This window comes from Chiloscyllium plagiosum, unplaced genomic scaffold (assembly GCF_037043375.1).
Source record: "Chiloscyllium plagiosum isolate Xiang-an unplaced genomic scaffold, Cpla_swu_hap1 HiC_scaffold_3, whole genome shotgun sequence".
Taxonomy (NCBI): domain Eukaryota; kingdom Metazoa; phylum Chordata; class Chondrichthyes; order Orectolobiformes; family Hemiscylliidae; genus Chiloscyllium; species Chiloscyllium plagiosum.
Genome location: NW_028270141.1, coordinates 24183307 through 24199872, shown reverse-complemented (window position 1 = coordinate 24199872; position 16566 = coordinate 24183307). Strand labels below are relative to the sequence as shown.

General features: G+C 41.7%; 1 protein-coding gene across 10 annotated transcripts in view; it reads left to right on the top strand.

Moving 5' to 3' along the window:
- The window catches only part of dcdc2c (doublecortin domain containing 2C), a 132505-nt gene that overhangs the window by 31121 nt on the left and 84818 nt on the right, over window positions 1-16566 (top strand). For all 10 annotated transcript variants that reach the window (XM_043678504.2, XM_043678520.2, XM_043678529.2 and 7 more), the window contains one exon: window positions 6891-7022. In XM_043678504.2, the coding sequence (XP_043534439.2) occupies window positions 6891-7022 (132 nt within the window). The remainder of the gene's footprint in view (window positions 1-6890; window positions 7023-16566) is intronic.

The following is a 16566-nucleotide window of genomic DNA, read 5'->3' as shown; positions in this document are numbered from 1 at the left end:
GGTCCTTGACCTCATTCCAGATTCCCCTTCCTCATGACGACACAGGACAGTGCCAATAGGCATCCAGTCCAAGGAGTGACCACATATAACATGCTCCCGCCCCCAAGCACGGACCTTCCACAAATATCCTGCCATCAGCCTTGCAAGAGATCAGACTGAGGATAGTGAACAAAAAAAACAAACTTGCTGTAAAATCTCAGCAGATCTGGGAGCATCTGTGGAGAGAAATCAGAGTTAATGTTTCGACTGAAGATAGTGAACCTGCCTTCGGCCATGATGCACTCAGTAATACTGACCCCATCCTAACCACAGATGCACCTAGGGTCCCCTGACTTAAACTCCAAGGTCAGCAGGATCTGTGAGGGGCAGCTCATTCCCAGCTCAGTTCCAGAGTCTGGGGGACTGCACCTAGCTGGAGTGGCAGGAGATGGAACAACATCTTCAGAGTGGTACATTGGTGACACTTCATTGTAAATACATTTTTATATTTGAAAGCATACATTCACGTTTCATCATCATTTATGAGAGAAAATGTGATTTTAGTTGTGTACTGATTGGAATGAGAACCAGGTGGATCTCACTGACTATGAGATCCTTGATTGGGGCTGTTATCCTTTGCCAAGCAGGGAGTCCTAGATGGCAGTCATAAACCGGAGATTCAGAAACTCCTCATTCTCGGAACTGGCTCTGAGCTGGCTGGTCAGACCCCCTTGTACCATGCATATGTAAATAAAGGGTGACATGGTGATGGGATACCAGCCTCTGTACAGTTATTTCAAGCTGCAACAACAAGAATGAAGATATAGAGGCTAACCATCCTCTGCAATACATTGTGTGTCCATCATAGGCATTAATGGGATTGTTTCATAACTTTGCATGATGTAGTCAGGAGTTATGTGGGGGTGGTGGGGGGCAACATTTGCACTGTGTATAGTAGGCTAATGTCTGAAGTTCATATACACCATTTCACAGTTTTCTTTCACTAGTTACTGTGCGGATGTAGTGCAAGACAAAGAGCTGTGAGCATCCAATCAGACAGTGAGTGTGTGCTAAGAGATCAAGTGAGGAGCACTGATGTGTAATCTCATTGAGTGCATGAGTTAGCTGCCTGTCCTTGTTTGGAAAATGTCCTGACAGCAGCATTACAATGAAAAGCAATGAAAGGGAAGGCAATGACCGAGAGGTATTTTCACTAGACTATTAATCCAGAGACCCAGATAATGTTCTGGGGACCCAGGTTCGAATCCCACTACGGCAGATGGTGGAACTTGAATTCAATTACCAAGAAGCCATTGTTGATTGTTGGAAAAACCCATCTGGCTCACTAATGTCTTTCAGGGAAGGAAACCTGCCATCCTCACCTGGTCTGGCCTACATGTGACTCCAGACCCACAGTTTCCATGCTGTACAGTTATATGACTCTATGACTCAATGTGGTTGATTCTCAATTGCCCTCTGAAATGGCCTAACAAGCCACTCAATTGTTACCAATTGCTACAAAATCTCAAAGAAATGAAACCGCAAGGATTACCTGCATCAACCTAGGCACCGGAAAAGACAATGGCAGAAACAGCCATGTTGACCCTACAAAGTCCTCCACACTAACATCTGGTAGATAGTGCCAAAATTGAGAGAGCTGTCTCACAGATAAGTCAAGCAACAGGTTGACATAGTCATACTCACGGAATCGTAACTTACAGACAATGTCCCAGACACGACCATCACCATCACCATCTCTGGATATGTCCTGTCTCACCGGCAGGACAAACCCAGCAGAGGTGGTGGCACAGTGGTATACAGTCGGGAGGAAGTTGACCGGGGAGTACTCATCATTGACTCCAGACCCTATGCAGTCTTGTGGCTTCAGGTTAAACGTGGGCAAGGAAACCTCTTGCTGATACCATTTAGTGTCCTCCCTGATGAATTAGTACTCCGCCATGTTGAGCAACACTTGGAAGAAACACTGAGGATGGCAAAGGCATAAAATGTACTCTGAGTGATGGATTTCAAAGTCTATCACCAAGAGTGGCTCGGCAGCAGTACTACTGATTGAGTTGGTCGTAGCTGCTAGACTGGGTCTGTGGCAGGTGATGTGGGAACCAACAAGAAGGAAAACTTACTTGACCTCTGCACCTGTCCATGACAGCATCAGTAAGAGTGACCACTGCACAGTCCTTGTGGAGATTAGATCCTGCCTTCACGTTGAGAATAATCTCCACTGTGTTGTGTGGCGCTATCACCATGGTAAATGGGACAGACTTCGAACAGACTATACATCTAGCAACTCAAGACTGTGCGTCCATGAGGCGTTGTGGGCCATCAACAGCTATAGAATTGTGCTTCAGCATAATCTGTAACCTCATAGCTAGGCATATCCCCCCACTCAACCATTACCATTAAGCAAGAGGATCAATCAGGGGAGAGCAGGAAGACACGCCAGGAGCAGCACCAGGCATACCTGAAGATGAGGTGTCAACCTGATGAAGCCACCAAATAGGTCAACTTGCATGCCAAATAGCACAAGCAGCAAGTGATAGACACAGTGAAGTGCTCTCATAACCAACGAATCAGATCTAAGGTCTGCAAGTCCTGCCACATCAGTCATGAATGGTAGTGGATGATTAAACAACTCACCCAAGGAGGAGGCTACACAAATATCCCCATCCTCAATGATGGACGAGACCAGCACATCAGTGCAAAAGAGAAGGCTGAATCTTTCATAGCAATCCTCAGCCAGAACTGTCAAGTGGATGATCCATTTTGGCCTCCTCCAGTAGTCCCCATCATTCCAGATACCAGTCTTCAGCCAATTCGATGTGGTATCAAGAAATAGTTGGAGGTACTGGATACTGCAAAGGCCTATGGGCCCTGACAACATTCTGGCAATAGTACTGAAGACTTGTGCTCCTGAACTTGCCGCTCCCCTACCCAAGCTGTTCCAGTACATGTACAACACTAGCATCTACCCGATAATGTGGAAAATTGCCGAAGAATGTCCTATACTGATGGAAGGTACCATCAACTGTGCTATCAAACAGCACCATCTTAGCAATATCCCTCTCTGGGTTCTGCCAGAGCCACTCAGCTCCTGACCTCATTGCAACCTTGGTTCAAACATGAACAAAAGAGCTGAATTTCAGTGGGGAGGATAGAGTGACAGTCCTTGACACCAAGGCTGCATATGACTGAGTATGGCCTCATGGAACCCGAGCAAAGCTGGAATCAATGGGCAAACTCTCCAGTGGTTAGAGTCATACCTGACATGTAGGAAGATGGTCATGGTTATTGGAGGTCAGTCATCTCAGCTCCAGAATATCTCTGCAGGAGTTCCTCAGAGTAGTATCCATCCATCCATCTTCAGCTCCTTCATCAATGACCTTCCCTCCATCATAAGGCCAGAAGTGGGCAAGTTTGCTGATGATTGCACAATGTTCAGCACCATTCATGACTCCTCAGATACCGAAGCAGTCTGTGTCTAAATACAGCAAGATCTGGACAGTGTCCAGGCTTGGGCTGACAAGTGGCAAGTAATATTTGTGCCACACAAATGCCAAGCTATGACCATCATGAATAAGGGACAATCTAGCCACCACCCTTGACGTTCAATGGTGTTACCATCACTGAATCCCCCACTGTCTACATCGTGGGAGTTATTATTGATTAGAAATTCAACTGGACTCATCACATAAACACAATAGCTCCAAGATCAGATCAGAGGCTAGGAATACTGCGGCAGGTAACTCACCTCCTGAAATCATTAAGGCTGTCCATCACCTACAAGGCACAAATCTGGAGTGTGATTGAATACTCCCCACCTCCCTGGATGAATGCATCCCCAGTAACACTCAAGAAGCTTGACACCATCCAGGACAAAGCAGCCCCCTTTGCTGGCATTACATTCACAAACATCCACTCCCTCCAGCACCAATGCTCAGCAGCAGCAGTGTGTACTATCTGCAAGAAGTTTACCAAAGATCCCCAGGCAGTACCTTCCAAATCCACGACCACTTCCATCTAGAAGGGCAACAGCAGCAGATATATGGGATATACCACCTTCAAGTTCCCCTCAAAGTCACTCACCATCCTGACTTGGAAATATATCGTTGTTCCTTCACTGTCGCTGGGTCAAATTCCTGGAATTCCCTCCAAAAAGGCATTGTTGGTAAACCCACAGCAGCTGGACTGCAGTGGTTCAAGAAGGCAGCTCACCACCACATTCTCAAGGGCAACTAGGGATGGGCAATAAATGCTGGCCAGCCAGTGATGCCCACATCCCACAAATGAATAAATGAAAAGAAAGGCACTGCTGTACTCCAAAGTGTAGCATTGAGGTAAATAACCATCTTGCAGGTAGATTGCTAAGAGGGCATGCTGATGGTAGGTATTTGTCTGCTGCCCAAAGAGAATTCTTCTTTTTCTAATGTGCTCTGCTTTGACTCTGTTTCTAGTCCACAATGTTTATTTCCACACCTCTTACCAGCTCTGATCAAAAGGTTTTCTTCTGGAGTGTGGCGATTTTGTCCATTGCTGCTCCCATATCCAGTGAGAATTGTTAGTCAATTTACAAATTTAAGCTGCTGACTGACTGTCTGCTTATGTCTACTTAAAGTGATAATTTGACTTGTCTTCATAAAAATGTTCCTGATTCATCAAATTTGTTCTCTCTACTGTAGTAACATTGATATATTTCAGCAGCAGTGTCCACCATTGATCACCATGTTGAATTGGGTTCTGGCTACAGAGGCTTGTGTTTGGGTTAGTTTATTGCTGCCAATCTCTTACATTGAGTCTAAGGAGCTGTGTAATAATCAGTGGTAGAATGTAAAGGATAAGGAGTGACGCTTGTCTTGTATAACGAAATTTAGTTTATTGCATGATAGCAATAGGTGCATGTTACACTAAATTGTGAAATATAACTACAATCATTAGGAACCAGAGATGATATAACTTTCTCCATCGGGACCTTGTGCTGGGTTGCCTTGTTATCCTCCGAAAGACTGTGTGACATGACTAACTTGGGTGGAAATCACATTAACTCTTGGATACCTATTACCTTATTCAACATGGTGGACCCTTCCTTGGGCACCCTGTAAATCATGGAAGGACATCCCCGCTCAACTCACCACTCCCAGCAACACAGGGAACTCCTGCTGAGAAGCACCCATTTTCCTTCATGATTGACTGCCCTCCCCCTCACCGTCTTAATACCCCCTATTATCGTACCTTGATTCTGGACATCTCTCTGTGCTGGCTGGCCCACACAGTACCCACAGTGGTCACTGCTCCCTGTGACATTGCTGGAACTGAAGGGCTGCTGACCCTCCAATTATCCAGTGAGGCAAGAGCCCCACTGTTAAAGGGGAAGAGGCCCTAATGGTATTTAATTAGGAAGGTATTGTGTTCCGCAGGGGTTTCTGAAAATGGCAAGGTTTCTTATGACTAGTGACTGTGACCACTACTGAGGCTGTTACCATAAACCCCTCAATTGGCTATCACAGGTTGTATAGTCAGCAGCTCATTACATTTTTACTCCTGATTTTATTTCTGTTTCCATTGAATTTTCCACTACAGGATGCCATGTATCTCATTTTATCCCTTTTTTTCTAACATGGCTGCTGTTTAATAATTTATCCCACTGCAGGTCTTTCCTTTTGCTTTCCTCTGCATTTCTTTTCTTTCTGTTCTCCCTTTCCCTTGTGCTGCTTTGATTTTATATTTTGCTCCTCTCCCGGCCTTCCTGTCCATGTATTCAGAATAAAGTAAATGAATTAATAGCAACGATAGAGGTTCCAGAGTATGATCTTATAACCATTATGGAGACATGGTTACATGTCGCCCAAAACTGGGAACTAAATATTAAGGGTTACATGACTTGTCAAAAGGACAGGTAGGAAGGAAAGAGTAGCGAGGTAGCTTTGTTAGTACGAGATGGAAAAAGTATGCTAGTACGAAATGATCGAGGGTCAGATGATGCAGAACCTATGTGGGCAAAGGTATGAAATAATACATTGGTGGCATAGTCGAAAGGACCTCTTAAGAGTAGCTGTTCTGTAGGACAGAGAACAAATCAGGAGAAAAAGTGAATTCATTCATCATGGATGATTTTAATCTTCATATAGATTGTGGAAATCAAATTGGCAAAGGTAGCTATGATGAAAGTTCAGAATTGAGCTAAGGAATGCATTTTTAGGACGATGCCCTGTAATTAGTGGAGTGCCCCAGGAATCAGTGCTGGGGCCACAGGACATATCTCACAGTAAGAGGTTGCCAATTGAAGACAGTGAGCCAGTATGTATTGGCTCCATGGAATTCTTTACCACAGCTGGCTATAGAAGCTGGATTGTTAAGTATATTCAAAGTCGAAACAGGCAGATACTTAATCCGTCAGGGAATCAGTGGGTACAGGGAAAAGGCAGGAAAGTGGAGTTGAGGATGATCAGATCAGCAATGATCTAATTGAATTCAGGAGCAGCCTTGATGGGCAAATAGCCGACTTCTGCTCCTACATCTCAGGGGGAAGGTCTTAAGGTCTGATATGTTGACTGACTCCTCTTTTCCCATTGATGCTGCCTGATTGAGAAACCCCTTCTCATATTCTACTCATTTATGAGTACCCACTTTCTGTGAACACTGCAGGTGCTGGAGATCAGAGTCAAAAAAGTGTGGCACTGGAGAAGCACAGCAGAAAAGTCTGATGAAGGGCTTATGCCTGAAACATCGTTTCTCTTGCTCCTCGGATGCTGCCTGACCTGCTGTGCTTTTCCAGCACCACACGTTTTGACTTCTACTCATTTATGTTGAGTTTTAGTTTCAATGTAAAATTTGCCTTTCATGATGGGAGAAAATATGAGCTATTAAGAATGTTTATCTATACATTTTCCTCTTTTCAGCATTTTTACCAATGGAGACCTGCTGATTCCCCCTGTGAGATTGCTTCTACCAAAATATACTGTCCAAGACTGGAATCGTGTCCTTGCCTTGATCACAGAGAAAGTCCACTTACGCACTGGAGCCGTTCAAAGGTAGATTCTTACCTTATTTCGTTAAAACATGACAACATTACATACTTCTGTTTTCTGATATCGCTAGAGTTTTGTAGCATCATTGGAGGTTCTTGAAAATTAGTCAATTACAGATACACATGGTATATTAGTTTACACAGTTTGCTATCTATTTTGTGTAATTTGCACACACAAAAGAATGAAAATTGTATGGGGAAAGTAGTATTCTTTAAGTTGGCTAAAATGAGAGGGATTAGTTGTTGGCTCAAATTATTTTATTATTTTAAATCGAGTTTAGCTTAGAACTAAATTCCCTGTGAAGTCTAAAGCCAAAATAATACTCAAAAAGGATCGAGGGAGGACTAAAGTTACAATTACTTGTAGAACTGAAATTGTACTGGGATTTGCAACTTTCAGATCAGGTCCTGGAAATTGAGCTGAGTGAATAAGATCAGTGAAGCTGAACTTCATTTTCTTCACAACATTATTTCTGGTTGGAAGAGTAGTGGGAGAAATTGCAACAATTATGATTTTTCTGTAAAACAAGTTTCAGGGAGGAGAGCATGAAGAGATGGGAATGAGAGGAAGGAAAGTAAATACTGAATTGTAGACTAACAATTTTTCTAAGGTGAAGTTTTGGGGTGAGTCACAGTGGAGTAAAATTAGAAGAGAATTTCTTTATAAAAATACAACATGAAAATAGATCAAAGGGGTGACTAAATTTAACTTTTCACCTGGAAGGAAAACATTGTGTGAGATGAAGCAAGAAAATACTGAGAATAGTCAGCAGGTCAGGCAGCACCTGCAAAAGAAATAAGAAATGAGAGAAGAAAAAGCAATGTTAGAGAAAGAAGCAACTATTATTTTGTTCCTCCTTGGTTCTCTCTTCACTTTAACTTTGGATGACAGCTGTTCGGCACCCTGTCATGCACATGTCCTCCAAACATATCTTTTATTATTTATGTCATTGGCTCTCTCTTTGACCTTGCACTCCGTGGATACTTTTGTCAATTAATCTCTCCTGCTGTCTCCCTAATCACGTAGATTCTCTTTTATTCATTTTCCTAATATCCTCCCCTTAACTCCTTCAAAACTTATTGCATTTGTAACTTCTCCCAGTTTTGATGGAAGATTACAAACCTGCAATGTTACCTCTTTAACTCTTCACAGATGCTGCTTGGTCTACTGAGCACTGTCAGCATTTGCTGTTTTTGTTTCAGATTTCCAATGTCTGCACTGTTATCCTTTTGTATTGTACAGGAATACCTCCAGGACCACTGGGAACTCCACTAATATTTAAACATGGCTAGATCTTTTTGGCTCTTGTAATTATGCACATGGTTTACCTTGTCAGGGGATGTCATCTTGGCAGTTGTTAGTTTAATTTTATTATTCAAGTGTTCTTTGGCATAAACTTACTTATTTCAAACATCCAAATTTGAGATGCAACATGTGCTTATATCAACCAAAGAGCACTAACAACTCGCCATTTGCATTAATGCTAAGTTCAAAAATGTCTGTCAGTGTCTTAATTGCTCTGTTTACGAAGGGCAGAATCAACACTTTGCATAATTAAATAGAAGTATACAGTAATCTGCTATATGTCAGATATGCTTTTAAAATTCAAGCCAAGTATGGTTCCTGAGCACATTAAAAATAGAAGGCTCTGTGTCTGTAGTAGAAAACCACCATTTGAAATCCAGGAGATTATCTGGAATCTCAGAAAACTTTGAATGGAATATTTTTAATACTGCAACATGGATTAAAAAATGTGTAGGGGACAGATTTCTGTGCATGTGTCCACAGATGGTCTGTTATAAATATGTTGCGCTCAATATACTGAGATAGGACTAAGAACTGCAGCATAAATAAGGGACTTGGCTTTGGAGATTTACAAAGTTCTGTGATGATGCTAAATTAACATTAGTAGAAATGAATTTATTAAGCTAGACACTTCAGCAAATTTGCCATTTGAGTTGAGTGTGTTGAAGTGCTTTGTTTCCTTGTATTTTTCCTTCATAGGCATTTTTTCAAAAGCTATTATTGTTTTGCACACAAGCTACATCCTCCAGCCCTCACTGGGTCATCAATGAGATCAGTAATTGACTCAAACCAATTTTATTAATGTTGCAGTTTTAAAATGGCTATCAAGCAAAGAGGAGAAATGTATTTGTATGAGTTCTGTGCCACAAATGGTGGGGATTGTACCCCTAAAGCTGATGGATGCATTGAGCTTTTCCAGAACTGACAGCTATCCAGCTTTATGTTTTAGTACATTAGTATAAAGTCTCATACTCATGACTGAGAATACCATCAAAGGTTGCTAAATGAAACCATTGGTAGAAATTGTTGCAGCCCCTGTAGAGGGATGACTTTGCAGGGGTTTATGAAATTGTGAGGGGCATCGATAAAGTGAATAGCAAAGCCTTTTCCTTGGGATGGGGGAGTTAAAAATTAGGGGCATATTTTTAAGGTGAGAAGAGAAAGATTTAAAAGGGACCTGAGGGGCAACTTGTTCACACAGAAGGTGGTTTACATCTTGAATGAACTGCCAGAAGTTATAGATGCAGATATAGTTACAACATTTAACAGACATTTGGGTAGCTACATGAATAGGAAAGGTTTGGAAGGACATGGGCCAAATGCGGACAAGTAGAACTGGTTTAGTTTGGGAAACTTGGTCAGCATGGCCGGGATGGTCTGAAGGGTCTGTTTCTATGCTGTCTGACTGTATGAATCTTTGATCCTATGACTCTATGACTCTTATGACACTGATAATTTTTAGAAAGAATCTTGAATTATCAGTGGCTGATGGAAGGATCACAAATGATTAACTGAGGAATTTCAGGTTTTAAGATATTAGCTGTAACAAAAAAACTCAGATCAACATTAAGTAAACATTATTTTATTGGCATCATAACTACAGCAAAGAATTTCCCTATCTAACTTTTAAAAGTGCTGGAAAAAACCCCTCTATGGTTATAAGTTATTCTGTTCCTTCAGGGTGACTTCATTTGTCAGGAACCAATCTAAAATTATTCTTAGCTCCTGATAGCTTTCTTTTATTTTCTTTTCCATTCCTGAACTGACTTTTGCAGCAAAGGGTATCCTGGATTTCCCCCCCAAGTCAAAGTTAGGTGAATCTTTCAGTCCTATTTATTTCCTCAGGAATTTGATCTCTTTAACGTAAGCTCCCATCATCTTTCTGTGTGTTAAACAACAGAGTCTGGCTATCTCTAATTCTCTGCTGTCTGGTTCCCAGATTCTTGCAGACTGACCAGTCTGAGATTCAGGGATATCTTAGGAAAACCCTGCAACTCGATGCTACAATGGTTTGCAATGGACTCTTCCCTTCTCAAAGACCATCTCCCATGGTCATGTGAACCATGTAGGCCTTGTATCCAGGTAGAAATGTGAATTAGCTATCCTGTGGATCCTCAATTCTTATCTTGGAATTAAACAGACAGTTTACAGTCTAACTATGTGCAAAACCTGACATTCCTAAAACCTATAATTCCTGAAACCTAATACATTATAATTAGGAGGTTGTAAAAATCCCCTAGGCTCTGATCTCTTAACCTTAATTCACTGTACATTTTGGGAAAATAACTTAAAATGCATTGGAGAGGAAGTCTATTCACCACTAGCACTTCAGACCTGGTCATTATTTACAGATGTATTTGCACCTTCTTCCCAGTATGACAACCTAGGCTTCCCTGTAACAACCAAGCCACCCAAAGATATTGTTCAACAGAATTCAGAACATATAATGAGACTTTCATTCCTTTTTTCTTGTTGTAAATTAAAGAGATAGCCCCCAGACATAACATAGAAACATCGAACACAGGAGCAGGAGTAGGCCATTTAGCCCTTTGTGCCTACTCTGCTATTCAATATGACCATGGCTGATTATCCAACTCAGTCCCCTGTTCCTGCTTTCGCTCCATGTCCTTTAATCCCTTCAGCTCTAAAATTCAATGTTTTGGCCTCAACTGCTTTCTGTGGCAGAGAATTCCATAGGCTCACCACTCTCTGGGTGAGGAAATTTCTCCTCATCTCAGTTCTAAATGGCTTATCTTGTATCTTTATCCATCTGGTTCTGAGCTCCCTGGTCATTGGAAATAAACTTGCTGCATTTACCCTCTCTAACCATGTTAGAATTTTATAGGTTTCTCGGAGACCCCCACCAAACCACTTAACTCCGGTAAATATAGTCCTAGCCAATCTGATCTTCCTTCATACATTAGTTCTGCCATCCCAGGAATTAGCCTGGCAAACCTTTGTTGCACTCCCTCTGTAACCAGATCATTCTTCCTCTGATAAGGAGACCAAAACTGTACATTATACATAAGGTGTGGTCTCACTAATGCCCTGTATAACTGCTGCAAGACATCCCTGCTCCTGCATTCAAATCCTCTTGCAATGAAGACCAACATTGCACTTGCTTTCTTCACGTCCTGCTGCACCTGCATTCTTTCTTTCAGTAACTGGTGTACAAGGGCACCCAAGTCTCATTGCACCTCCTCCTTTCCCAATCAATCACAGCTTAGATAAGAATCTTCCTTTGCATTTTTGCTACCAAAGTGGATTTTCTCACATTTATAAACATTAGAATTTATTTGCCATGCAATCTTATGACCTTCATATTTATAGCTATGTCATATTATAGCTTTTATCACAATGCTCCCATTAAGCAAAATTCTTCTACTGAGCTAAATACATTGTAATTAGGAGGTTGTAAAAATCCCCTAGGTTCTCGTCTCATTAACCATCATTCACTGTTCATTTTGGGAAACTAACTTAAAATGCAAAATACTTATTCTAAAGGACCTTGTTTGCTGACCTCTATTGAAATCTGTTGTAAAGTCACGCTCCATATTTACTCATTCACCATCAATGTGGTTAGAATTATCCTAACTTTTACACCTAGCTCAGGACACCTAGTCCTATCTTGGTGATGTCCTGACTTCTCATGGAATATAAAAGACACAGGATGGTAAAATTTCACAGTACAGGTTGAGGCCTTTCAGCGCAACATATCTGTGCCATGTACCTGTCAGACAGAGTCTTCCAGTTAATCTCATTCCTTCGCACATTCCCCATAGCTCTTTTTTTTGAAAGGCACAAATGCCTCTGAGTCAACTTGTAAGAGTGACTGAGGTATCTGGTATCAGTGTTGCTTCTGGGAGAGGGTAAACAGCCAGAGGTTGTGGTCCATGTTGCTACTATTGATACAGGTAGGAAGGGGGATGTGATTCTGTAATCAGTATTGAGTGAGCTCGGTAGAAAGTTAGCAAGCAGGTTTTCATATGTAATAATCTCTAGATCATGCAGCGATAACAAAGACCTGGCTCTGGAAGGGCAAAACTTAGTGTTAAATCTAGGTAGATTCACAAGTATTAATAAGCATTCATCAAGTATTATAAAAGGCAGAAAGACAAGCAAAGAAGATGGGAGAGAGGTTTTGGGTAAGGAGAGCTTTGCAGGGCTGGATAAAATGAATGTTCCAGAGAGTCCACATACACATAATCAATTTGGCTGGAAGTAAGGAACAAAAAGGGTACAATTACTTTACAAGGTGAAGTCTATAGACTACAAACAAGTGGAAAGAATATAGGAGAGCAAATCTGAAGGGAAATTACAGAGAGATGCCAACATTATAGAGTAATTATAATGGTACACTTCAATTACCCAAACACAGACAGGGATACTTGTAGTTTACAGGGCATTGAAGGGGCCAGGAATGCATGCAGGAGAGCTTCCTAAAGCAGTATGCTTCCAGTCCAACAAGAAATGATGCACTGTTTGTCCTGGTTCTTGGAAATGAGATGGACCAAGTAGACCAGTTGTTGGTTGGGACATTTTGGGAGTCAGTAATCATTGTATTGTAAGGTTCAGAAATAATGTTAAAGAATGATATGCAACTATCCCAAGTGAGAAAAATCAACTGGGGGAGAACAACTTGAATAGGCCAAGTACAGAATTAGTCAGGATTGACTGGAGCAGAGGTTGGCAGGATAAACAGTGACTGAAAAATGGACTGTCTTCAAAGAGGAGATGGGTTTACCAGTCAAGGCATATTTATCTCAAATGGGAATGGTAGCACAAACAAATCTAGAGTTCACTGGTTGACAAAGTAGATAGGCACACTTTTTTTTCTTTACCTTAACTTCTATGATGTCAGGTTAAAAAATAAAATTGAGAAGAATATTGAAGGTTCAGATGAGAGGTGAAAAAAGCAAATAGAAAATCAAAGAGGAATTATGAGAAAAGACTGGCAGCCAACATAACGAGTTATTCCAAGTCTTCAAACATCCATACAAGGGGACTAAAGGGGGGAATAAGGCTGATGTGGGGGGGGGGGGGGGGGGGGGGGGCAGGCGGGGGGGAAGGACCTAGAGGCATGGTGCATGGCTAACATATTAAATTAATACTTTGCATCTGTCTTTATCAAAGATAGAGACACTACCATGGCAGTGGTGAAAGAGAATTGAACTCAGTCACTAGAAGGGTTCAAAACTAATAGGGCAGAAGTGTTGGACACAATTGTCCTGAAAGTTGACAAGGAATCAGAACCAGATGAGATGCATCCAAGGATTTTGCAGAAAGTGAGAGTGGAGATTGCAGGAGCGTTGGCCACAATATTTCAGTTTTTCATAGACTTGAAGGAGGTGCCAGAAGATTGTAAAATTGCAAATATTAAAGTCTTGTTCAAGAAAGTTTGTAAGGATAAGCCCAGCAATTACAGGCCAGTTAGTTTAACTTCAAGAAGGGGAAGCTACCATACGCAATTATTCAGGATAGAATTAGTAATTACAGAGAAAAAAGTGGGTTGATTAAAAAGAGTCACGTGGAAAGGGGAAATCATGTTTAAATGTTGGAGTTTTTTAAAAAGATAACAAAAAGGCTTGATAAGAATAATACTGGTGATGGACTCTCAGAAGGCTTTTGATACAGCATCACACAACAGACTTATGAGGAAAGTTATGGATTATGTAAGGGTAAGTTGCAAACAAGATACAAAATTGGCTGAGTGATAGGAGATCAATTGCCAATGGATATTTTTGTGCTGGGCGAAAGTTTGTAGTGGAGTTTCCCAAAGGTCAGAATGGGATCTTTGCTTTTCCTGATAAAGAGGAATATCAATTATCCAGCAGTCGATTATCTGAATATTGGATTATCCAGCAAGATCGCAAGACCCTGATGCTTGGCTAAACTAGTTCATGGAATGCCCTGCAGCATTCGATTATCTGGAATTATCCAGCATTCGATTATCTGGAATTCGATTAACCAAATGAAATACTCCCCACCTGTGTCCTTTGGATAATTGAGGTTCCTCTGTATATATTAATGATTCTGGGTAATCCAAAATAGAGGATGAGAAAAAGTTGTGGCTGTAGGAGTTGCTCCTTTTCTGAGGTATTTTCAGTGTTGGAGCTGATTTCTTTGAATTCTAGGAGCAGTAATTACTGTTTTCTAAGCTGTTGCAGTGCTTTGGAACTTTGGGGGGAAAAAGATCAAAACAACAGCACATGAAAAAAAGATGAAGGGAGACAAAGGTGGTGACCACATTGGAAGTGAATTAAATGGAGAAAGAAACCAGCACTGCTGTCTGACTCAGTAGTAACCTGTACAGCTGCTGTCTTTGCTGTTTGGTCTCAAGTATCTCTGGACATTGGAGTTTATTCTAAGAAAAATAAACAAGCAGCAAAACTCACAGCTAACTTTGGAGAAAAACCTGTATCAGAGAGCCCACAGCAGGGGAGCAGTTAAGTGGATAGTTTTAAAGTATAACCTTTCTGTTTTTCTATGTAAATCTACAGCAGTGAGTAGAATGGGTTTTTTTTATTATAAGTTTTATTGGGATCTGTCTCTTGATTAAACTTTAAAACTATATAACATATGTACTAAGTTAGCCTGGAGCAGTGCTTCGAGAACAGTAAGACTGTGCTATTTTCTTGATCAGTAGATTGTTAAGATGCAAAAATGGTCTTTAGTAGAGTGATGAGTTCTTCCTGTCAGATGTGGGAGACTAGGGAGAGTTTCCATGTTACTGATGATTATATCTCCAGATAGTGTGTTGGGTTGCGAATCCTATCATAGAACATAGAACATAGAACATAGAAAAATACAGTGCAGTACAGGCCCTTTGGCCCTCGATGTTGCGCCGATCCAAGCCCACCTAACCTACACTAGCCCACTATCCTCCATATGCCTATCCAATGCCCGTTTAAATGCCCATAAAGAGGGAGAGTCCACCACTACTACAGGCAGGGCATTCCATGAACTCACGACTCGCTGAGTAAAGAATCTACCCCTAACATCTGTCCTATACCTACTACCCCTTAATTTAAAGCTATGCCCCCTCATAATAGCTGACTCCATACGTGGAAAAAGGTTCTCATGGTTAACTCTATCTAAACCCCTAATCATCTTGTACACCTCTATCAAGTCACCCCTAAACCTTCTTTTCTCCAATGAAAACAGCCCCAAGTGCCTCAGCCTTTCCTCATACGATCTTCCTACCATACCAGGCAACATCCTGGTAAACCTCCTCTACACCCGTTCCAGTGCCTCCACATCCTTCCTATAGTATGGTGACCAAAAATGCACACAATACTCCAGATGCGGCCGCACCTGAGTCTTATACAACTGCAACATGACCTCAGGGCTCCGGAACTCAATTCCTCTACCAATAAAAGCCAGTACGCCATATGCCTTCATTACCGCACTATTTACCTGGGTGGCAACTTTCAGAGATCTGTGTACATGGACACCAAGATCCCTCTGCTCATCCACACTCCCAAGTATCCGACCATTAGCCCAGTACCCCATCTTTTTGTTACTCTTACCAAAGTGAATCACCTCACACTTACCTACATTGAACTCCATTTGCCACCTTTCTGCCCAGCTCTGCAACTTATCTATATCCCACTGTAACTGACACATCCTTCCTCACTGTCAACAACTCCACCGACTTTCGTATCATCCGCAAACTTGCTCACCCAACCTTCTAGCCCCTCCTCCAGGTCATTTATAAAAATGACAAACAGCAATGGTCCCAAAACAGATCCTTGCGGAACACCGCTAGTAACTGCACTCCAAGATGAACCTTTACCATCAACTACTACCCTCTGTCTTCTTCCAGCCAGCCAATTCCATATCCAAACCTCCAACTCACCCTCAATGCCATATCTCCATATTTTTTGCAGTAGCCTACCATGGGGAACCTTATCAAACGCCTTACTAAAATCCATATACACCGCATCTACCGCTTTACCCTCGTCTACCTCCTTAGTCACCTTCTCAAAGAATTCAATAAGGTTTGTGAGGCACAACCTGCCCTTCACAAAACCATGCTGACTATCCTTGATCACATTATTCCTATCCAGATGTTCATAAATCCTATCCCTTACAATTCTCTCTAAGACTCTGCCCACAACAGAAGTGAGACTCACCGGCCTATAGTTACTAGGGTTATCCCTACTCCCCTTCTTGAACAAGGGAACCACATTTGCTATCCTCCAGTCTTCTGGCACTATTCCTGTAGACAACAAGGACATAA